Raw genomic sequence first — 25207 nt, forward strand, 5'->3', positions numbered from 1 at the left:
AAAGAAGCAGATATTTACATGCAAAAAAAAAGTGTGTATTAAAACCTATTTTTCTCATTCATATATATATACAGATATATATATATATAAAGTCTCAAAGAAGTTTAATCCATATAAAGGATTAATGGCTTGGAGAATTAAACTAAACACAGGTACTATGAGTTACATAGTTATAAAAATGCTTTAAAATCAGTCATACCAGTAATGTCCACAGAACATTTTTATTCGGAAAATGGATTTATTATTTGTTTTGGTTTGGGGAGGGGAAGCTGTCTATTTCTCTCAGGTTAAACCTTGCAGATTTCATTCTAAACCTAAATTTTAGCAAGATAATTCATTAGCTCCTTAGCACAGTTGGTTATATTATTTATTCTTAACATTTTGGCAAACTCATGGTAACATTTCTATAAATTGTTAAAGAGTAATAGTGGCTACCCCTAGCATTTTTATTTCATGCAATTTGCGACAAGCAACCCTGTCTAATGGACTAAGGGTACAAACTCAGATTTATCTGCACTAAAATGCTGAAAGTGTCTGCCACTGTGACGAGAAAGCCCTTCAGTGCTAGCCACTCAGTAAAAGTCTGATGAAGATTTTACGAATCTCTCTCAAAATCTCCTGAAGCTTTTCTTAAACACAACGTGTTACTCTTTCTGTTTCTGTTTTGAGGCGTCCAATTCAAAATACATGCCGATTTAGTCTAGCCTGACTGAGGGGATCGCCAGTCTAACTCATCTAGGATTTATAAAGGGACGTTGTGCTGCCAGTTGCTTGTGCATTATCTCACCAGAATGGTTAACACTTTTACTTTATGACAAAGTGCCAACCTATATCCGTACATTGTAGTGATTACTCCTGATTTTTTTTTTTTTTTCTACAAGGCGATGTATTTTAATAACAGATGTGTAACTGACTTCATGTCTGTTCGTTCCACTGTCGGTTTTATTGGTTAGCACACTCACAACAGCAGTGTAGCTAGAGATTTTCTGGGTTGAATCAAACAATGACGTATCAAGCTAGAGATCAGTTACAACTTAGCAATGCATATTTACTAAGGTATTTATTGGAAAAGCTCAATACTACAAGACACGTATGGTCAAATTTGAAGAAGCTTTTGAAATCAAGCTACCGCTGCTACTGGATAAGACCATTTTTTGGATAAATCACCTGCCCTGGTTAAAGTTAGACAAGAACACATTTTATGTGAAAAACACATATAAGGCAAACATTTCTTCCTTTTCATCATATCTTGATATACTGATTTGTAAAGACTTATATCACAACCTTTGTTATAACTATTGCAACTCATTAAAACTGTATTATGTAATATATTTTGACTTTTGGTGTTGCATCCTTACAAAAAGAAGCTGGTCTCCATGAAATTTCACGAGTGCTGTGGGATTCCAAAGGTTCAGGATAAAAAATTAATGTGGTTAAAAAAAGACATCTGTAATAATACTGCACATATTTTAAGAGGTCATCAAATTGCTTTATTCAAAAATGTATTTTTCCATGTATTTTTTACATTTTCAGTTAAAAATAAGTAAATTATTAAATTAGCAAGAAACAAAATCTTTTTAGAATTATTTGAGATTTCTTTTGCCTTCTGCTGTCTATGGAAGCTATTTAAAAGTCCCAGACCTTTTATCAAGCAGTATTTAAAGAATATAAAGCTAATTAGAAGATTTTTGATATTACAAGGATTAAAATCACTCCCTGGAGAAGGGGAATTTAACTGAAAACTGTTATTTCTTTCAAAGTCCAGATGATGCATCTTCAAAAATATTTTCTTGGGTAACTTTCAATAACAGCATTAGATTACTCGCTAGAAACAATTATTTTAAAATTTCAATTGAAAAGATTTTGCAGGTAGGCTCATATCCAGTAAACCATTCATAAATTGAATTCTAGAAGGGAGAAAATGCAGACAGAATACAAAATTTTGTTGTTCTAATTAAAAATAAAAGTCATAATCAGTTTGTTCACATATAATTAATAACTTCTAGTTTCTCTGAATAGTATCAAATTTTAAAATTATTGTTCTCCTGAAACAAATCTGAATTTTATCAAGCTTTCCTATAAAATAGGAATATTTATTCATTATTCCTATTTAAAAGTCAACCACCGCTTTGGATTTTCTTGGAGTATTTTATCAATTTTATTTTGGGATATGCCTCTAATCAGCATTTTAGGAACGATATTTTTAAGGATATGTGAATATCCATGACCTCCATATTTCATCAACCTATTCTTAGTGTGCACGTCATGAGCGATCAGAATTCTGTCTTCATAGCCTTCATCAATCAGCATACGAATCCTACAAAAGTAAAAAGCATACCCATCAGTGAAAGGTTCTCGCTCTGCAACAGCACCGAACTGAGCAGGATTTTTTACATTTTTTACATTACTGTACTGCTGGACTGTATTATAATTGAAAACACTTATTTTTAGGTACTCAGAAGACATATTCCTTATATTTAATTGAAATTAAAGCACTTATTGAATGAAAAAAAACACCTCTGAAAACATGCCACCACACATCTCAAAGCGGACAAGGAAGACTCTTTCCAGCTGGCACATGACTTTGTATTCCCACTCCCATTAATTCCCATGGAGGAATTCAAGAACTTCAGCATCACCAAGCACAGGACACAGGTTTTATATACATGAGTAAGTAATCATTTCCTACATAAACTCCTTCTCAGCATGATCGATTCATGGGGCTAGTTCTTGCTGCTGTCACAAAGCCAGTCCCAGGACATTTGTTAAGGACCAGACTGTGTGTGTAACAGGTCCTTCAAGAAGCCTGTCTCATTTACACAAATACTTTCACATCTTTAGTTAATTCCCATTTGGCAAACCAGGTGAATAAAAATTTTAGGTTGTCAGCATCATATTCCAGATAGACAGTTATCATCCAAACATGTTTCAAAGATGTTCATAAAAAAAGAAGGCAAACAAGACAGGCATTGCACAGTGCCAGCATGTGCCAGGAAAGAAGAGGAGTTAATGCAGCAGCCCAGCTGAACACACTTGGCAAAACAACAAGAAGTCAGATTGGAAGAAGAAGTAATCCTTTTGGTCAGCCCCTTGTAACCAGTCTGCTACAAGTCCTTCTGTTCCACATTTCACTCTGGGAACCTTAATCCCTTGCTCAGCTCATTTTTTTAGAATTTATTTGGTGGGTGTCTATATTGCATGACTGTTAATTTTCCCACTAAACTTCCATTTAGTTTGGCAGTAGATTGCAACATTCAAGTGGCAGAGACGGATAGACCGGACCTGGAAAGTGCTCATTCTTCATGAAGGCACCCAATTCCAGCATTTGCCAGCGCTGTGAAATTCTAATTCTTACCTTCTTGACTGTGCTTTGATTGGCAATAAAGCAAAATACTAGTTTTATAAGTAACCACGCTATACCTGAAAGCCCTTACTGTCAGTTTTTATTACAGTTAGTTATGAGGAGATACATGTAACAGGATCAAATCAATATGGGCAGCAAGATGAAGGCAAGTAAGATAGAAGTTGGTAAAAAATTAGCACCTTTCATAAAAACACCATAAATGGTGCCATATAGTGCACAACACTACGTAAACCGTAGTATTACAACATCAGAAGTATCTTCTCCAGCCTGAAGTACAGAGAGACCACAAGCCAACCAGAGAATGAGAGCAATGACACTGGAGAGACTAAGTTTTTTTCTGACCAAAAATCTTGTTAGAATCATCTCCTTTCATATCTGGACTCATTTCATAGGTTGGGGAGGCACATGGACCTTTATATTCCATATGCATTGCTGCTTTTTGCTCACTCCTGTAAGTTTAGCTAGTACTTGCTTTTGACTCAAAAAAACCCCGTCCCTGAAAAAATTCAGTTTTTTACCTGCATTGGCAGTAGATTGCAGCAAAAATGCCTAAGTACGCACACAGCTAAACTGTGTTTGAGTAGGTATGGCATGACTACAAAAGTTTAAATTTTGAACAGATGAGATCTGATCATATATTTTCCATTTAGTATTTTCATCAACACATTTAAAGGTCAGTTTGATTTCCACCTCTCTGGTGCTGTTCAGCAGAAAAAAAAAATAACCCCAAGGAGACTGCCACTGCCATCCTACATCCAGTGCGGTTGCATCAAAAGCCCAACAAAATCTATTTAACGGCACCACAGAATGACAAGACAAACTTTTCTGATTTACATCCTATAAACTGCCTGCTGCAAGAATGCCAGTCAGATGCCAGAGAGTTTAAGGAGAGACATCAGTGGCTGAACAAGTATCATGGACGGAATGAAAACTTTGCCACGGTTGAATGAGCACTTGTTAACCAAGGCATAGGTCGCTCCTCTACACATATCGCTCACAGCGCTTCTGTTCATGCTGACCTCCCGTGGCACAGGAGAGGGGAGGAGGCACAGGGGAGGGGAACAACTTTACCCATTCTAAATGTGAAAACTGCAGATTCACTGCAACAGCTTAAAATACTGAGTGCAAGACTGAGAGCCCCGTTAAGAGAGAGCAACGATTTCTAGTGTGAAAAGCAGCAGCAAAGGCTCAGCAGTAAGTGGAATCATAACCACGGCACCTTAAGAAGAGAACAGCCTGAAAACAGAGAGGAAAAGTTTTGAGGCTAAGCTGACAATGAGGAGCAGGGAAGCTATGTCTGAAACATAACTGAAAGCTAGAAAGTTACTTCATTAGTGATCAGGGATCATAAAATCTTTCACATTAAAGAGAAGGAAAGAATTGCTTCTGACTCTGGAAGGGAAAGAGACACAGGCAGGATGGCACCCCAGCCCTCAGAAGCCTGCCACGTCACTGCACACAAACACTGTGGACAAACACCAGAGGAGGCTCACGCTTCCGGACAGAGTAGAAGCAGAGAGAAGCGCGTCCCCAGCTGATCCTACTTGTCTCAGTTTCTGCAAGGAACGCACCTCCTTGGCAACACCTTGGTTTAGCACAGCACAGCAGATCTGCTGTGCAGCTGAGCTAAGACTGCATGTCAGATGGTGAGAAGCAGGGAAGAGGTATCCTGCCGGCGGGGCCAGTATTGTCACATTGTGAGTGTGAGGAGCATGGGAGCTCTGAGGAGACAGGCATCTCATCCTTCAAAAGAGAGAAAGGGCAAAAAGAGACGGGGAGGAGAGGTGATAAAGTGCTTGGAAGAAAAAAGTTTGGTTTTCAGGATGGAAGCACAGAATCAAACCCACCCAAGATAATCAATGAGTTTTGCTCGGTTAGCTCATTCGTGAGGAGATGTAACAGGCTCAGATGATGCTTAGTAGCAGTACTAGGTTTCCAGTAGTATGCTTCAAACAAAAGCCAAACCTGAACATAAATCCAGTATCTCCAGCCTTTTCTTTTTTACAGTCTATATAAATGCAGTAAATGATAAAATTCAACCAAATCAGCATGGAATTAGGACAGAGAATGAAATTAAAAAAATCTCTTGATCTTTTTTCTCAAGTAACTTTCTACACCATGATTCTACATCTTCCTTTGCAGATAAAAGAAAACATACATTCTGCCCTAAAGATGTGACAGCAGCAGAAAAAAAATTGTCAGTATTTTAGTATGAAAAAAGACAATTTTGAACGGCAAGCAGAATTGCTTTGTGATGCCCTTAAAACAAATACCACTAATATTCACTTGTTGATCGTAATGCTATAGCTCAAACAGCATGGGAGCAGATACCTCGCAATTCTTTCATTGTCGCTCGGCATGTCAATATCAGGATGGAACTGGTAATGAAGAAATTCCGTACCAAATAGGTCATACTCTAAATAGCATCCCAGTTTAGCAAATTCCAGAAGTTTCTTTGTATCAAATATAGTCCTGCAGAACACATATAACACGAAGTCAGCATTGTAACAGGAAGAAAAAAAACCTCATGGTATGAGGATAGGTATTTTGCGACTTCCTATTTGCAAGTAACAAACCCAATAATCTAAGATTTAATTCACCCTTTCGAAAAACAGGACTCCTGTTTGACACATGCGCCTTAAGCTAATACACAGCATCATCATCTTTTTCACATTAATCTGACTTCATGCATTAAAAAAACCCCAAAACAAACCCAGCTCTTCCCCCATGAAATAATGAAATCATTTATGGTAATTTTTAAATGGAAACAGGAAAGTTACTTACTTTTGATATCACTAACCCTCTCAACAGACAACCTACCAAGGAAGGACATTTAAGGATGAGGTTAATTCATAGTGACATTTTTAAAAAAAGACAATGGATTACTTACACAGGACAGATTTACTTTCCCAAAAGAGTTACAGGAGACAGCTACATCCAGGGCTTGTTTCATCCATCACACACCGGTAATACACAACTTTGTCTTTAGTTTCTATTCTGTACAGGGATGTTTCTAGATTGTCATTAGAACAGCAATATATCATTGTTTGCACTGGGATCTGGCCAGAACGCCTTAAGGAAACGCTCTCACCAAAAGATATAATGGCACTGTGAGTACCTGGGACGTGGGTTTTGCAGAAGATTTGAAAAGCGAAGGAATAAAGCTACTAAAATCTATCACTCATTTGGAAAAGAATGGCAACTGAAATAAGAGCTCTCTAGAACTTTTTTTAAACACTTTTACCAAGAGTATAAACTATCCAAAGGAAAACAACAACACTCAAATGATACATTATAATTTTATCTTTATAACCACAACACAATATTTTTCATCTAAGGAAAAAACAAGTTTCCACAAGAACAGCACAGTTAACCAAAATGGCAGTAGTTGCAGATATTGATGTCACAAAGTAATTTTACCCTATACAGTTACATCATAGTCTGTTGCTATGGAAATGACTGATGTCACAATTTCAATATTATGACTTAGAACCAGAATGAAGTAGGAGGAACAGATGGGTTGAGAGAGAGAAAACCCTTGTTCAAACAAGCTTGCCATCAGCAGGAGTCTAAGACTTGCCAACTGTAATTAATAAAAAACATTATTTTAAAATAAATGTTACAGTTTACAGAGATTGAACATTTATCACCAAATGAGTTTTCAAAGTGCAGAGCAAGAGAATGGGTTATTTTAGATCCGGCCCTGGTCAGCTCACAGGGAGATGGTAGCCAAGAGTATCCAATCCTGTGCAGGTGGCAAAAACCACACAATGATCTATTTCAAAATCACAGCAAGAACAATTTATTTTTAAAACTATTGTTAGGGTTGTGCTTTTGGGTGCTCTGTCCCAACGAAGAGCAGGAGAGCTTAAGTTCAACAGCCATTGGGACACCTTGTAAGCCACACGAATATAGCAGCAGCAGCAGTTCCCTGCTGAATTGCTAATCTCTGTGCTGGAATTAGGTGTCTGGGCAACCTGTGTCCCTGAGCAGCCCTCAACGCATGGAAAAGGAGATGGGACACACAGAAGCATCCTATAGTTTGGCCCTCATCCATAAATCACCGCAGGGACATACACCAAACCGTCATCAGACAGGCACTCAGAACAGTTTGTGTGAGCCTTCTAACAAAAGCTACTCAAGTGCATCAGTGTTGATCTCTACCAAGATACCTTTATAACTTTAAACCCTCATAAATGGCCAAAGACAAGACTCGATAGCTTTTGCTTCCCAGCCTTTATCTACACTAATTTCACTACAGACACTTGCTACCTTTTATTCTAAGGTGCTGAATTGCAAAATATGGTAGCCAGCATTTTAATTTTATCATTTGACAGTAAATCCACCTGAAAACCACCATTCTGTGTATGCCTGAAGCAGGCAGGAAATACGGAGCTATGTACAAATTTATCTCACATTTAAGGGACTGGGATGCTCCCACATGGATTCTTCTCACTAGAGGAGGCTTAAAATGTTAAATGCTCACTGCAAAGCCAAACTTCATAGTTGTTTAGAGTCTATGCTATAGCAAGTGCCAACCCGAATGTGTGAAAGTAATGATAGAAGGAGTATAAGGAAATGTCATATTGTGCATCAGCGGCCATTAGTGAAACTCCACCTCTGTCTTGACTGTTTTCCTACTTACATTGCTTATTTTCCACCAATAAATCACTGAATTCAACAATTTACAACAGCGTATAAAGGCAAAAAAAGGTAACTGGATGTTTATGTTGTATCAAAATGGCTGTGTAAGTATTGACATCTGCAGCTTGCTCAGTCTTCTTTCATACAAAGATTTACGTAATCAGTGTTTCTTTAAAAATGAGAGAAAAATATAGCTACAGATACAGTGGAATGCAGACAAATACATAAAAAAGCCCATATCATTCATATATAATCAAATATAAATGAAATTTTGTGGCACTGAATTTTGTGCTCTTAAAATCCCCAAGTAAAACATTGAGCTCTGTGTGAATACAAAACACCTGTAGCTTCATTTGCAAGCTCTTAGAGCCTATGACCATTAGAAGTTTGTAGCACCGTGCTCTTGCCTGTATTACACTCACATTGAGGGCAAACAATCCGATTGCTGAGAATCATATGACACAAACAGTCTCTATTATTCAGCAACCGGCCAAACTAATCAATGCTTGGAAATTTTCCAGCTCACCATGAGCAGCACAAGGTCACACAAAACTGATTTAGTAATAGAGGCTGCGATTCTAAACAGGAGACAGAAAAATCCTCTCCATGTCTGACGAGCTCTTGGTTTTCGCTCTCAAGGAAACTAAAAGTTAGCTCTCTACACTAAGAACCATCCAAAACCCAACTATTTTCTTTTTAAGCAATATTTCTTCTGTCTGGTAGCAGAACTGAAAAGATCTGCCTTCTGCTTTGATCCAGAATCCAGACAAATAAAGGAGTTCTCCATTAGTATCTGAGAGATTATGGTCAAGCCGTTAAGAGTGGCCCATTTTGCAAAAACGCTGGAAGCCCAGCAGCTTCCCACACAATTTGGTGAGAGCTGCTCAATGTCAAATGCTTTGTAAACACAGTGATTTGTGCGGGAATATGAATTAATGGAATCCCCATTTTTTAAAAAATGTGGCTACAGTTATTCCTAATGTCACTCCCAGACCTTCAAAGAGAGTGTTTAAAGGCCCTAAAACTCTTTATCTGTGTGAACCTAAAAGCTGATCCTGACTGAAGTGGTGGAAGCTGATCAAGCTCTATGTAAACAGTTTCATATTTTTAAGTCAGTAAACTTGAAGATAATTCTTCATGTCGTGATCCCAGCGTGCAACAGAAACCCAGTTATTTGCAGAGTAGTTGCCCCAAACCCCAGCGGGCTGTGGCAACACTGCCAGAAGGACAACAGAACAGTCTGCTTACCTGTCGAGGTGAGACATGACTGTCTTTGAAGCATCAGCCCCAGCTTCCTGCAGAATGCGGATAATCTGGAAAGGTGCGTCGCTGTTCCTGCCAGGATGGATGATAATGGGACACCCGAGCTGGGACTGAGCCTGCGCTGTTGCCTGAAGCACTCTGTGTTCACTCTGAGTCAAAGGCCAGGAGCAACCTATTTCTCCCACCACACCACACTTTATGTTAGTCCCATCAGCTCCATTGAGTATCTCATCAACAATAATGCCCGTAAGCTAGGGAACAGGAAAATAAGATTTTTTGTTATTAATACTATTTGTGCTAAATAGCATCAAATTTGGCCTACGGACACTGTGCTAGTTATACTCCTGAGGTCTTTCTGAACTTATTTAATTAACAGTTGGGTATGCAAAAACACTGCAGTTAAAATCTGGTTTCTGTCAACTACCGTTACGCTAGCCAGTCACTAACACCAAAATAAACACAAAGCAAATCAATTTAACAGTATCTACTCACGCAGTTGCCCGGCTTTGCTGGGAAAGCTGGTCTACATAAAATTTTAACTGATTTAGGCTGAGACTAATTTTTCTTTAAAAAACTTGAAGTTAGCTCAGCATGAAACCTGTGTCTCGCAATCCTGAGTTGGGTTCCATAACAATTCAATGTAATTTCTTGCAAAACAAGGGCTCAGAGAATAAGGAAACCTTGTCACTCAGATAGGGAAGGGAGAAACTCTGGCAAAGATCCTGAAGAGACAAGTCTAAAGCAAATCATGCTTGTGGGAATACCGACATAAAATGTCAGGGGCTCCAATGACTTCAGAACTACAAGAAAAAAGCTCTGCTGACAAACTTACAGGGTCAAAATTAGCTTGCTTTTAAAATATTCCTAAGCAAAAAAGACAAGAGAATTTCCTAACAAAAGCAGTTTGTTGTAACAGCTTTAGTTTTTCTTTTCCAGAATAGGCCATATATCTTAAAGAATACATTCAGAATTCAGGGCACAAAATGGCACTGATGATGACCTACCTGTTTGGCCGTGAAGGTTAGGGAAATCATGATTTTAAGGAAGACTAAAGTGAACAAAGGGAGAAGAAAGGTTTGCAAGCAAATCCACAAAACTGAAAAACCCCACAGCAATTTTCAAATAAATCTGTAACAACTCTACACTTTGTGTCTTCACTAGCCTATACAACATGTTGGTAAATACTCAATCTACATGCAAAAGTCAGTCCAAGTCACTACAATTTACAGCAGGCTTCTGCCCAACACTTTACCCTATGATACAGAATTCACTCCTCTCCTGAAGAACATCTCTCCTGCAGCAATGTCTTTCTGCCACTAAATAGCTCTGCTAGGGCTGGCAACAAAATATTCAAATTGTCTTTGCCTAATCAGAAAACAAATCATCACGTCAAATTCACCGGCAAATGAGGAACCACCAGTTATCATGGATCAGGCACCGCACAACCCCTTCTAAGTAAGCAATTGCCTTCTAGACTGGATTAAATATTGATTATCTGCTGCTGCAGGGCATCTGTGGGTGTCCAGCAGTCCACCAAATACAGAAGGGAAACCTTTGCCCCAAGAAATCTATTTGTATCAAATTTTAAGCAACACAAGAATATTTAGGAAAACTAGTACTGTTCTGTACAGCTTGGGCCACCTTGGGTCCAGTGTGGTTGGCAGCGCTGCGTTACCTGACATTTGCTCAAGTTTTGACCATTGATTTTTAAAATGAATTCAACTCATTTGTAAACTGTGACAGATTTTTAAAAAAAAATTCTCAGCTCTGTTCATCTGCATTTACAGCCCTCTGCCTTGGAGAGTTTCCTTCCCTCTTTTCCCTATCATCACATTTTCTTAAAAAAAGATGAGTAAGTATTTATTATTATAGGAATATCTGGGGACCTTGGTCATTATAAACACATCATCTTAGGCACAGTACAAATAATTCGATGTAGACTCTGCCCTAAAAAGTCTGGACAAATGCTAGAGAAGAGAGATATAACAGCCAGCCTGAGCAGAGTAATGAGTTACAACTGTCCTGCAAATACCACAATTATTTATGCTTTTTACAAGATTCTGGGTGATCTCATTGGGAAGCAATTAGCCAGAAAAAGAGACAAAAGAGGCAGAAGGGATATATTCCTTTCTTAAAAATTGTAAAAAGAATAGGATAATTGGTGTGGAACCAAATGCCCACACATGAAGTACTTTATTTTCCCTTTACTGTTGCATTATAACAAATCCCTGAGAGAAAACGGAGCTTACGAATTGGAAATGCTGACAGATAATCCCAGCACACACAAGTAGGGTTGGTCCAGCTATAACACACAAGCAGTAATGCTGTTGCCAAGTTTTTCACGTTAAGAACTTCCAGATTTCATCTATTTTGCTGGAACTTCTCGCCAACTTTGACTCACCCAGGGGTAATTCATAGGAGAGAGACTCCTAAGTGATGGTTAACACTTACCTGCTCCACTGTCATGGCCTGTGTTTGAGAAGAATGAGTGGAATCCACATAAAACCCAGCCCCAGCAATAATATGGACGCCAGTTTCTTCAGCAAGTTTCTTCAAAGTATTCATATCCCGACCAATTCCTGTGGTTGTGTTTTCCACGATCGTCCCACCACCCGCTGCTTTAAAATGCAACAGCTCCTCCTTCACAGCATCTGTTTCCTGACATAAAAGAAGGTTTTCTTTATGGCTGTAGGGATTTTGCTTAATCCAGAACAAGTTCTTCATCTCAATGGGCCCATCAGACAGAGGCTCTTGGCCTGGAGACGGTGGACAAAAACAGCTGCTGTAGTTCATAGTCAAGTGTTCATGAGTCAACGTATAGCCAAGGCAGTCTGGATCCACAGGGCCCAAGACAGTCTGCGCTTTCCCTCCCAAGGAAGGCATTTTTCTTCAGCAAAAGGAAAAAAAAAAAAAAAAAGATTAAAAGAGTCCGCAAAGGAAGAAGAAAGGAAACATAAACATTTCAGATGGGGCAAACATTTCTGAACTCCCTCCTCTCTCTCATGCACATGCCTACAAGCTGTGTGTGTTCGCTGGAAAGTTTTCAAACACTGTTTCCAGTAGAGTGGTCAATATGAAAAACAAAGCATTTATTTTGCTCAACTGTGCTTGTATCAGTACACCAGTGATGTGAAAATACCACATTCCGGTACAGGGAAATCATCATTTATTGTGCTATAGTCAATATCACATTAAGATAAATGTTTCCTATTTAATAACAACCACTGTATGTTCATTTAGGATTCTCTGCTCTTCAGCAGCTGTCAAATTTTGTCAGCTTGAGCCACCAGATGAACATACTTGGCACCAAGGCTGAATATTCCTTACTGGTATGTTCATTTTATTTATCTGTGTCCTCCAAGAATCACTATCCCCCTCGCGCGGTGAGGAAGCTGTCCATGTTTGGGGACCTTGTCTGTCTCTCTGGATGAGGAACACCAGGATGAGGGTGATCATCTGCTCCTTAGACCTCAACAGAGGCTCAGGTTGCCCTGCCAGCTGCCCTGTGGAGGTCTGGAACAGCCCAGCATAACTCTTCCAAAGCCGACAACAGCTGCTAAAGCTACAGTGCGGCTCCCATCAACTTCATTGGCCAAATATTTTACCAGTTAAGAACAGACCTTAACCTAACACCTAATTTATGTGGCTCAGCCTCTAAGAGACTTTAATGTGAACAAAACAACGTTACTTCTCAAAAATTCAAGTGAGTGATGACAAAGATATAGGTTGAGGCTACTGTCTGCAGTTGATTCATGCCAAAGGCATCTGCCCTGTGCAAGTCTGGCCTGTCTCGCCACAGGTTAGAATTAGCTGCAGCTCTCCCCATTGGGATTTTGGGGGAATTTTCTTCTTTTGAGGGTAGGGGTAGCCATTTTCATTTATGTGCCATATTAACATTAAACAGAGCTGACTATCCAGTTCATGTTAGATCTTCCTGATGCTAGTTGCAAAGGCTGGAGGATATATAGTTATAATCCTTAGTCAACCAAAATCATCAGTTATGAAACAAAATACATGTTTAATCATGTCCAGAGGACAGGACTAACTAGAGCATGCATTATTGATTAAAGAGAGAGGTCTTTCCCATTTCTGTCTCCCTTTTAGTGAATAATATCATAAACATGGGTTTGTTACTGGTGAAGCCCTCAAAGGACGCTTTCCTTTTAACTGCTGAAGTTAATCTACCAGGATGACAGAAAAACTGAAATCTGAAGGGCACTGCACTCTACATATCAAAGGACACAAGAATGTCGAGGTCTCTTTGGGGATACTTTCATCTCACAAGAAGCAGTCATTGTCAGAGTACCAATGTACGAAAGGGACCCAGCCCCTGCAAACGGCAGGTATCACCTGCCTAGCGAAGTCTGTAAGGCAGTTATTTTTATATGAAAACTTGGCCATCCATAAGACAGAGACCGGACTGACTGACTATGTTTGCTTGTCTTGTGTAAAAGCAGACTTAGGAAGAACTGTTCTTTTATGAATTTAATTTCTAGGCTAGTGTGTTGACTTGTTTGAGAAGGCAGAAGAATAATTACTCTCATACAACAGACTGTTGGCTGATTAATATAATGATTTATTTTTTGCCAAATAAATTAAGATGTGCATGACTTCAGAAAATATTATTCTTGAGCAAATAATTAAAAGCAAAATACCTGTCTTAGTCAGAAACTGCTGCTAGCTGCAATTCAATTAAGTTGTCCAACCCAGTCATTAATTCTATCCTTGAACAAAGCTGGTGCTATGTTGAGCAACCCACTATTTTGGAGAAAGTTCAATGATCTGAGTCATTCTTATATGCACTGAAAAGAGACTAAGATAATTCGACAATAATTGCATTACCTTTGCGCTTTCTCCCCCCCCCCCCCCCCCCCCCCCCCCCTTTTTTTTTTGTTAAATATCTACGCTCTGGTATTCAGTAAAACCCTGACAGCATAAAGAGTGATAACTACTCTCTGCGCTGGAGACACACTTTTCTTTCCCCATGTTCACTGACGATTTTCAAATCCATTTATTAAGTTAGGAAAACAAACATATACAAATATTTTGTTATAAAATTAAACATATAAATATTGAAGTTCTTTTTTTTTTTTTTAAATTTGACACAAAGCAATTACAGTCTGTTTCCTTAACAAGTTTCCACTTCTGTTTTTTAGTTATTTAGTAGCGCAGTTACTCAAAAAGGCCACTCTAATTGAATGTGAATTTTTGCTCACTTTCAGATTACTACTTTGATAAAAAGTTGACTTTCAACATTTGTTCCCGCTAATTCCTTTTTGACACAGTTAATTTCAATTACCCTCAATTAATCTGGCCTGACCACTGCAAAGACCTATGGCTGCGTGTGTGAGATGTACTTACAGCCTGAGGCTGCTGTCTTCTGATTTATAACAGCAGGAAACATTTAAAATTACCAGTTCCAGTGCCAGGTTTCTCTTGTAGCAGATACCAATCTGTTGATTTTTAGACCCTAGATTTCAGATTAGAGCACACATACAGAGCTTACAGAACCAATGCCTACTATTGAACCTTTTGACTGAGGTCAAGGATTTTGACAAATACAAGAAGCATCACAAAAATGGAAACTGACACAAACAGCATTTAAAGTAGGCCTAATTTTATCTGCATGAAAAATATGATGAATATTAATGTCTGTGCCTGCTTACTAACACAGTTTTAGAAAGCCACCGCTTTTAATTAAAAAAAATATGAAAAATAAAGACAGCCAACAACCTGTGACTGGAACTATTTTTAAAACCACTGTCCTGATATCTTCCCTACTGTCATCTACACAGACAGCACGCCCTGATTATGCTATAATGATACATTATTCCTAATAAGATTCACTTGATGGAACCAGAATTTAATTAGTGTTTTAAAAACAGATTTTAGGTGCAAACAGCTTTTAAATGGAATAAAGACTGCTGCTTAATTTAAGCATGTAGTTCTTACTACAGAAATCCATGTTCGTGTGCTTCACTAGTGACTTGCATGGCATGTTTTACACAGAACTTTCTTCTGAAAGTTTCTTCTTTCATACACCAAGGACTGAATTCATATCACCTCATTTAGCCACCTAAAATGATGTATGTCTTCTACTGAATAATCGTCTAGACCATTTTCATAGTGGAGATGGAAAGACATATCCATAGGCAACTCACCCAGTCTGTTTTGAATGTTTGTAATAGAACAAGACAAGTCACTTTCTGTAATATTGGCCTCCTTCCATGAACTACAGAGGGAGCCAAGAAGAATCCTGGACAAGACAAGTATATTTTAGATGGTCCTACATAAAATACGTGAATTATATTTACTGAAACTTAACCCAGTCTGAGGGCAGGAGGAAAGGCGCCTACTCCTATGACAAAAGATAAACAGGTAAGCTCTTATCTGGCAATAAAAGGTATTTTGGTTTTGGAAATCACTAATTTATGCTGTGGTTTCACCAAGGTGCTCCTGCATAGAACAAGGCTTCTCTGCTATAGGTGCTGCATAAACAGAGAAATACACAGTATTTCCTGAAAAGTACATATTCAGATAAAAAGATAATGAAAATTGCTTTAAGATATAACCAAAACTTGTATTATTTCACAACAGCCTTGAAACCTTAATATTTCTGGAATAACCTCTGGACAAATCTTTACAATCACCAATCATGTGGTGCATAAAATACGAGTCTTACCATCAGCCAACTATTAAATATGGGCGAAGTAAATATTTTTTCTAGAGGTATTGTTAAGAGAAAAGAGACTTGCTGCTAAAAAGGTCATGGTACTGTATTCCTGAGTCTGGTAAAAACTCCACTGAGTTCAATAGATGTTTTGCCTGAATACTGATGACAAGATTTGTGTTTCCACTTTTCCCATCTGAAACGTGTGCTTCAGTCATTGTGTCATTTTAATGGTCTTGTAATGGGAAGTCTCTCTAGGTTTGGATTAGTTGCTTCCTACAGTAATCTCATATTGCTGAAACATTATAATCACATAAACACAGTTTCCACATGCTAACGCCGCATTTGTTTTGATTCGGTAAGCACATTTTAATGGTATTAGCACAGATTCTCTCTAGACTTGTATAGGAATAATTTTATTGCTATTACATTACAATGTGAGATTACAGCGACACTAAATCCAGATTGCTGTGACACAAAATTTACAAAAAAAGCAAAAAGAATGGCTCAATAGGTATTTATTATATTCCGAAAAAGTTAAACACAGCTGCCACTTAGAAACAAGGGCTGCCCTGGCTGCATCAAGAGCGTTGAAAGTGAGCCTTTCCTCTATATCCATGCAGTCCTAGGAAATGTGACATAGCGTAGGTTCACTATATATTTACAGATGGAGGAAACGCTTTGAGCACTCAGTTCTTCTGTGAGCAACCTCTACAGAGCATGGAAAAGCCCCAAATTAGAAATATATGACACATTTATAGTAAATTACCATTAGCTAGACTATGCTGTGTTATCCCACCATTCCCCACCCATAAACATTTTGTGACAAGGAAAAATATTAGGAAGACAAAGGAAGAGAAGAGGCAGAGGGTAAAAAAGCACGTGTAGACTATGTCAGGAAGAATTTTAAAAATGAACTTCTTTCTCTCTTCCCCCATGCTTCTGCCAACTCTGTAGATGTTTACAGGGTGGAAGAAACTCAATACTGCCAGCAGAGGTTTTCTCTTCTCCACCAGACAAGAAAGTTTTCTAACTTCTCTGACAGATAGGTGCCCGATCTACTTCTTCAAAAATTTATTCACAAGAGCTAATTACAGGACAAACATGCCTGAAACCCATCTCTCTCATACACTGGTTTCAAAAAGCACAGCTTTTTTGCTTGTGCACAGCGTCAGGGAAGTGCAGCTACAAGGGGCTGTGGAGCAGAGCTCACCACAGCTGGCTGGGTGAGAGCAGCAGTAGGAGTGAACTTGCATCTGCTCCAGGAGGACAGATACAGACTTACCTGTCATTTAGCCCAGCAATTCCCTCTGCGCCGATGTCTGCAAAGGTGTCCAACAGCCTGTGATGCCATACTCCTACAAGGTCTCTCTAGTTGTCTCTGTGTTACATGAGATAACAGCACAACTCATACTGCTTTGGGGCTATTTTGCTCAAGAAAGAATTTGGAAACAGCAAAAGTACTATCAAAAAATGCAGACTTCTGGACAAACTCCTGTCTCTTCTGCAGAAATGGCAGATGTGCTTCTCTGAATGTGACGCAGATTATTTTTATTAAAGTCGTATTTATTCTTCCCTGTCTTCAGAATTTACATTGGTCAGAAATGACATTGGTCTCTTTCTTTTCCCAACTGGAGCTATGAGATTATCATGATTTGCTGAACTTCAAGCTAACTCAGAAAAATGAGCCAAGGAAAATAATCTTACCTATTCAGAGGCAGTGTTTTCTTTCTTCGCTACCTTCATACTCTGTTAATTTAAAAAAAAAACCCCACACAAGTATCATGACAGCTTTTCATAGTATGGCTGCTTGCCTAATGCAGAAGTGTACTAAGGGGACAAGGACATTGCATGTATAGTGCTGGCTTTCCTCCTAGTTCTCAGTCAAACTGCGTAACGATGGCACACTAGTACTTCCATGAGCATCAACACTGAGAGAAGGCTTTGTGTGCTAAGGATCAATGTCACACAGGAGGTTTTTCATGCCTTGACTAAAGCTCTTCTCAGAGAGGAGGGGAACACTTACAGTGCCTCTCTCCTACAAGAACTCCTGTCTAATCCCATATGAGCATATCTTGCAGCTCTTCCTTTAACGGGGCACCTGCACTTTCCCATCTTTGGATGGCTATATTTTCATGGAGCAAGTAAGAACCTCACCATTTCAGATATCTGTACTCTCTTGTCCGGGTAGAAATTGACCAACAGATTCAAAATCTAGAGAACTCTTGGGGGAAACGTTTAAAAAGCATCAGCTATCCCTGCCTTTTTTTCCCAAAACACACTTTTCTGGAGATACTCAGAATAGTGGGTTAAGGCAGTGGCCTTCAACAACCTAGCTCTGGTCGCAAAACCATTCAGAAACATAAATTTCCTTAAGAAGCCAAGCTAAAAGAAACAATACATATTGTTTTTTACTAGCTTTTCTATATATACTTTGAGCAACCAAAAAGCTTTTACATTACAGAAGTGAGAAGGGATACCGGAAGTAAGGCTTTATATCAAGTTACAATACATGCTATGAGAAGAACTCTAGCCAAGCCTTACATAATCCTACAACAATAAGCAAAGTCCCAGGAAAATATGCATGTACACACATCACAGCAGTTACGTTGCTTGAGTGGCACTGGCAATATTCTACAACCTACAACCTAAAAGCAAAGTCACTTAAATTGTAAGAGAAATTTAAACACTGTTACAGATACGTGAAAGGCCAATATATTGATTTGCTGCCCTCAGAACCTCCAAAAGTCACGCTTTGGGGAAAGGAACCAGGCAAGTCAGAAGCAGAGCTTTTAAATGTTCACCTGAAAGGGTAAGTGAAAATTTTCACTGTGTACTCCCTGCATTGCTTAGCTCGTGGCAGACACACCGACCTTCCAGCTCATGGTTTGAGGGTCACATACTTGCTCTAGCTAGGCTCTGAGCCAGACATACATAAAACAGGTTTCTTCCTTACAGTTGAACAGCCACACCAGAACAAAGTGCAGCCTCTCATTGATTTCACAGTTTGACCCTCATTGATTTCACAGTATGGCCATACCTTTGGGATCAAAGCAAGCACATGTTATCTGCACATGACCACGTATGCACACGTACAGTGATATGCCCCAGAGGCAGAGTTTAAGCCACTTAGTATGTAATACTTTGTATTTCCAATTATTACTTTTTTTTCCAATTTGGTTAAAGTTCAGTTGTTGTATGCACAATAGAGTCAGACTTTTATTTTACCTTATTTCTGTGCAGATAACAGTCTCAAAACCTAGGCTTCTTTGAGCAAAGTCACATTGAAGTTTCTCTTCCTCAGAGAGATCCGAGACCAACATCCCCATAAGTGGTTTTTCATCAACATCTCCTTTAGAAGAACTTCAGGGGATTTTACATTTTGGGCAGCTTCCAAAATTACTCCTGATAAAAGGTCAAATAAAAATTCTCCCCTAGGGCCCAACATTACATTAATTATATTTTACATGCACACATGGTGTTTTTAGGCCAAAAATCAGGACTGAAGTCACATTACGCTATATGCAAATATGGGCTGAGTCCTGCATGGTGATGCATGCATTTGTATTCTTAAGCCTAAAGAGAATCTTACTTGCTTCTCATGGGTGCTGGGCTACAAACACTCACTCTCTTTCTTGTTAGGACAACACAATATAGGAAAAAAGTTTGTGCTTTTCAGAAATGTGTGTCCAGTCTTCATTCCCTCTAAATTTCAAATTTGAAACTTACACATACCCATAACTCTACTCTTACTGTTATTCTCATTGAGTTTAATTGGTTTTCTCTCTATTTAAGGTCACATATGCTTAAATATTTTCATATGAGCTTAAATATGTCAGTAAGTGTTGGATGGAGCATTATCACTCGTGCAGCACCATCACCAAGAGCATCTACAGATCATTTACATGTAGAGCTAAAGAGAAAAGGGATGGAGGTCAAAGACACCAAAGAACAGACACCATCCTTCTCACCATTCACACCCATGCAATAGAAGTGCGATGTTCGTTACTACCTCCTGGTAAAGGCTGGACATTACTAGCTAGGAAATTCAGATGAATGAACCCCAAGGTCAGCTTTGTGGCAGAATGTACCACTGAGGTACGTGAGGCCTTCACTGAGGCCTGTGAAGCCACACACAGCAGAGAACAGCATGGAGATGGGGTTTAGTGCCTCATTCAGGATCGCAGACTGCAGCAACTGGTATAAGCAGCGACTTCCAAAAAACCACTTTCTTTAATAGCGAGTGATCGGTTTAGATGCACGCAACTAAATTCAGTTTCCCAGTACTGCAAACAACTGTATCCCAAAGCTTGCAATCAATCTGAACGCCCACGGGAAAAAAATACTGCAAGAAAAGCCTTCACAGTTTCAACTGTGACTGTTCTGCTCTGCCTCTGTCAGTAAATGGAAGCTGTATGCTCCTGTCAAGGTCCACTTCTGCTCTAAAGAGAAACTAGCCCACACTAGAAAAGCTAATGTGAGCCAAGTGAAAGCTTAAAGCTGATGGCTGTAACTTAATGAGTATGTTTTAACTTAGAGACTGTCTTTATAAAGTCTGCATACTTTGTCAGTGGTCAAAGGCAATGACTTCTTGCTTCTACAACTCCTGGTACTAAGTTCTTACCCACAGCTGGGTGCAATAGTGAAACAGCAGGAACAACCAACACACACAAGCTGATGAGACTGTCAGGTCTCCTGCATAGCCTTCTGCTTTCTTTCCAGGTATTGCTGAATCTTCAATCTTAAGAAAAACTGGACACAGAACCTTGCCACTGTTTTGTGCCGGAAACTATTAATTATCTGGTTTTATAAAAAAATAAATCTTTCCTACCCATTTTAAAGTGAGTAACACAGAGAGAAGTCCTGCAATAAAGTTTACAACCCTCAAGAGCTCAAGCAGTAAGACCAGTTGAACATTTCCAGACCCAGCTGAAAATGACCCATCTGCCAGAAGGTATGCAAATCACAGCAAAGAAAGAGTTAAATTCCTGTCATTTAGTGGTCACTGCAGAGACTAAGGACAGGGCAAAGACAACTGTGGGATAAAACAATTCTCCTTTTACACTTCGAGGTAAGAGGTGAGATCCTGAAAAAGCAGAAGAAGAAAGAGTACCTCAGTAGGTAACATACCATTCTTTTTTGGTCCTCCCTCCTCCACAGAAGTTACTTCAGGAAAAACCCTGTGGCTGTGGCTCCATGCAAAACTAAGGTTTCAGAATATCTGAGAAGAATGATCCTACATGTTTCTGAGATCTGACTGAAAAATTGCGATTTACTTAAAACTGTAATATAAGAGATGATGGTGGTGGTGGTCTTTCTTCTTATTTTCTTATTATCCAACTAGTTAAATACTTCTGAAACATATTCCAGCCAATGCTAGGATAAAATGCCTTTCTTGGATTATTACTGACATACATATTAATATCAGATCACAGACATGGCGACTGCTTAGAAAATTCTGAGGAAGCTTTTAGATTTGTGACTAGAAAATTATGTTAATGCAGAAAATCTACCCTACTGGTTTTAAGAAAAAGATGAAATTTCATTCTAGAACTAGGGGGATGGGACACTCCCTTTCCCGTCCAATACAGCTCGTAATGCAATGACTTGTATGTTCTCCAGAAACACTGAAGACCTAAGTTCGAAACTGCTCTGAACCAAACCAGGGCTGAACCTTAGGTTTCCACAACCAAGATGGATTTCTAATCCTCCCCCTACTAGACAGGTAGCCAGTCTGATGCAAGCAGAAGTCTCCTTTCTCTTTTTTCATAAAACTTTACGAAGTCTTAGTTTCAGCTTACTAAAAAATGAACCTTATTCAGTATTTCAAGTTTTGAAAGATGGAAAAAATATTTGAGATCTGCATTACATGAAATAAGAAATAAAACCCACAGAATGTTCAGAGAAACAGTCCTTTAATAAACACAGAACTGATTGGTGCCATATGCTTCACTATACACTGATTTTCAGATGTGAGGAGCAAGCTGACGATGTCTCCCTAACCACAGAGGGAAGCAGTCACACTTGTTCCTGCTCCACCATGCATTAATTTAATGTTAGCACTGGTCACCTATATGAAATGTAATTAAGCATCTGAATGCCATTGTTGCCACCTTTGATTATAACTACAAAAATGAATGTGATGATGGTGACATGATGGCAAATATTATGTCTGTTAAATTCCAAAACATGAGAGGCATTCATAATAATAAATGACACTTATGTAGTCTTTCATATAACCATCCCAAAGTACCTGACAAAATGATACAAAGCTACCTATTACAAGCATCGCTTCACCCATCACTGAAATACAGCCCCCAGCAGAAAGAAGGCAACAACCTTTAAGCACTACAGAACGTATTACGACGGAGGATGTCAAATAATGTACCCAGTATAAAGCACATGGGAATTTCAGACAAGCAAACCACAATTTTCCCAAAAGCGAGTGATCTCTGGCTAAAATTCTGTTTCATTCAAGAGTTACCACAAGCCTCTAGCATACAGAAGATACTATCCTTAACAACAGACTCACCTTAAAAAAGAATTATTGTCTACAGGTTTCTTAAAGATCATATATATTCGCGTACTTGCTAGGCCAAAAGATGCTCATCTGAGCTCCTCAGCAACAGGACTTGTATGCTTCAACTCGGGACCATGACACCACAACACAAGACCTGCTGCAAAGGGACTGCCAAACACCCAGTGGCACTGTTGGGCAGCGGCTTAGCTACAGCACAGAACTCCACTTGGCAGAGGGGACCCAAACCTCCCTCACTCAGAACCAGCACTCCTCTCTGCAGCGTGCCAAACTGATGCGAGAGGCGTCTGCTGCAACTGTGTTCTGTAAAGGGCAGCACACCTCAGGCCACAGAGAAAATGTGCGGTGTCTGGATCCCAACAAGGCTCGCAGGAAAGGCTTTGCTGTTGCGCCTTGTCAAGCATAAGCAACTCTGGAAGCATCTTGCAGAGGGCTGCGGGTGCTTCCAGATGGAGAAGCAGCTGAAGGCAGGTTTTGAAGGTCCCAGTTTTAGATTGAGGCATTTGTTCCTTCACGGAGTCACCCTCAGGGACCGATGGGAGAGGAGTACTAGAGTGGATGTAGTTCCAATATTTAACTTGTTATGACTGTACAAACATTAAATACCAGCACTAATAATAGCAGCGAAGCTGCACTCACACAGTGAAGCCGCCCTAAGCTGGGGGGGTTACTCTGCTGATAACTGTCATCTGATCCTGCGAGACGCTTCTCCAGAAAGGAGGAGGTGTTCATCACCTCAAGCTCCAGACCTGCTGCGGGTCTCCCTGCAGGAGCCCTGCCGGCCCCAGCGCCGCTGTCCCGGCCGCGGTCCCCTCCCGCGCCTCCCGCCGCCGCTCCTCCTCTCACGTCTGCGGCCCCCTCCGTCGGTGCTGCACCCGGGCGGGCCGTGCCCCGCCTCAGCGCCTTTATCCCCGCGGAGCGGCGGCCGCCTAAGCCCCGGCACTCCCCGACACCACGCGCAGGCCCGCCCGCCTCAGGCCGCCCGCCCGCCTCAGGCTGCCGCCTCCCAGCGCGGCCCCAACCCCGCAGCACCGCGACGCGCGACCATTCGCCGCGGCCGCCGCTTCTCGCCCTCCCCGCCTCAGGCCCTCCCGGGCCGGGCAAAGCGCGTCGGGCCGGCGGCGGCAGCAACGGCGGCGGAAGCTGCTCTCGCCCCTCAACTCCGGCGAAGTTTCCCGGGCCGGGCGCCTCTCGGGCCCAGGGCATTAAGGGCGAACCCGGGACGAGACTAGGCCGCGGAGCGGCTCGGCGAGCTGAGGAGACGCGCCCCGGGGACCCGTCGCGCTCGCCCCCCCGCTCGCTCACCCCGTGGGCAGGACCCTCCGCCGGCAGCACGTCAACCCCGCCGGCCGCGGCAGGACCCCCCCCTCCCCGGCCCACAGCCCGCCCCGCTCGGGGCGGGACTTCCCCGCCGCGGCCCGGCCCCGGGGACGGGGACGGGGGCGGGGGAGCGGGCCGGGTGCGAGGGTGGTGGAGACTTTGGAGCCCGGAGGAGGGCACGGCCCCGCTGGTTCCCTGCGGGCACACGCCCGGCTCAGTGCCCGCGGTGGGCCCCGACGCTGGGCCCCGCCACCCACGGTTCGCACTCCCCGGGAGCCCTTTACCCCGTGGCATGGGGTGCCGCCGTGTGCTGTGCCAGCGCCGGCTCCAAGTGCAAACGAGAGCCGGTGGATGTGACCATCCTGCCTGTCCTTGCTCATACCCCTTGTTTACACGGCAGGCAGGGAGGCTGGGATCCACTGAGTCATTTCGGGGGGTTGGGAGATGGCGCTGAGCTCTTGGGCTTGCAAGACTTAGTATATTCCAGTTTGCCCTTGCAATGCAAATAACAGGGAAGGTTGAAGAGGTGCTTCCCAGTACTCGCAAGCAGGATGACAATGACAGAGATTCTGGATAGAAATGTAGGTGCAAAATATGAAAACAGATGACACCAAGTTCTTACACTTTCCACCCAGGATCTCAAAAGTGTCTTATCTCCCTAAGGCTCACAGACTCCTGCGTGGTACTATTCCGTTTTATAGGAGGGTAAATAGATGCTGGCAACTTGACTAGCAAAGGCACAAAGGGCGGTGAATGCCCCCAGCCCTCGCACACAGACAAAGCTGTGGCACAGCCGCCCTGTGCGCTGTGCAGACACATTACCTGAACCCAGGAAGGAGAGCTCAAGCTTTTCTGGGAGAACTACTTGCTCTTCTCGTTGCTATCCGTTTCACTTTGATTCCTTCCCGGTCCCCATTTGTACCAGGCTGGGGCCAGCAACAGCCCTGCATCCTACTATGCAGAGCCTCGACCCGCGCTCAGCCCTGCGGCTCGGTGCCTGCAAATGGATTCTGGTGTGCCTGCCTTTAATAGGGCTGTTCATTGCCTGGGGGAGCTGGATCCTAGCTTTTATTCAGATCCCAGATAATCCTGTGATGCAGAAAGTGAGTGGGCAAAACTGGGAATGAAAGCCAACGCATGCTGATGCTCAGGCCTTTTATCATCTATCTTACAGTGAAGGACAAAAGTGGAGGTAGTGGATGAAAAATGAGGAGGGTGCAGAAGTAAACAACTTTAGAGAGGTAGGAGGTAAGAGAAAGTTGTGCTTTTATGAAAGTGATGGAGAAATGGAGTTTTGGCTTAAAAAAAAAAAAAAAAAGAAAGAAAAAAAACATTGTGAGAATACTAGACCTGAGGGGTAGCATCCACAATGACTGGTGATATTGGCGTGGGGAGGGCTCAACATTTA

General features: G+C 41.1%; 1 protein-coding gene across 1 annotated transcript; it reads right to left on the minus strand.

Annotated features, from left to right (window-relative positions):
- Positions 1 to 1242: 1242 nt before the first annotated feature.
- PTER (phosphotriesterase related) lies at positions 1243 to 23839 on the minus strand. The gene is made up of 5 exons (XM_082479222.1): positions 23785 to 23839; positions 11723 to 12158; positions 9257 to 9522; positions 5696 to 5836; positions 1243 to 2317 (listed from the first exon to the last, which is right to left on the minus strand). The coding sequence occupies exons 2-5, from the start codon at positions 12152 to 12154 to the stop codon at positions 2107 to 2109; spliced, it is 1050 nt and encodes a 349-aa protein (XP_082335348.1). The 5' UTR covers positions 12155 to 12158; positions 23785 to 23839; the 3' UTR covers positions 1243 to 2106.
- Positions 23840 to 25207: the final 1368 nt, after the last annotated feature.

The sequence above is a fragment of the Vanellus vanellus genome, assembly GCF_965231255.1.
Source record: "Vanellus vanellus genome assembly, chromosome: 2".
In the NCBI taxonomy this organism is placed as follows: Eukaryota; Metazoa; Chordata; class Aves; order Charadriiformes; family Charadriidae; genus Vanellus; species Vanellus vanellus.

Bases quoted from the DNA above. Each gene is read 5' to 3' on its own strand.
- PTER (XM_082479222.1), bottom strand. From the start codon at position 12,154: ATGCCTTCCTTGGGAGGGAAAGCGCAGACTGTCTTGGGCCCTGTGGAT. The intron at 5,837-9,256 runs GTAAGCAGACTG...TGTGTTCTGCAG, and splicing joins GTCATGTCTCACCTCGACAG to GACTATATTTGATACAAAGA. The intron at 2,318-5,695 runs GTATCTGCTCCC...TTACTTTTGTAG, and splicing joins GACAATGAAAGAATTGCGAG to GATTCGTATGCTGATTGATG.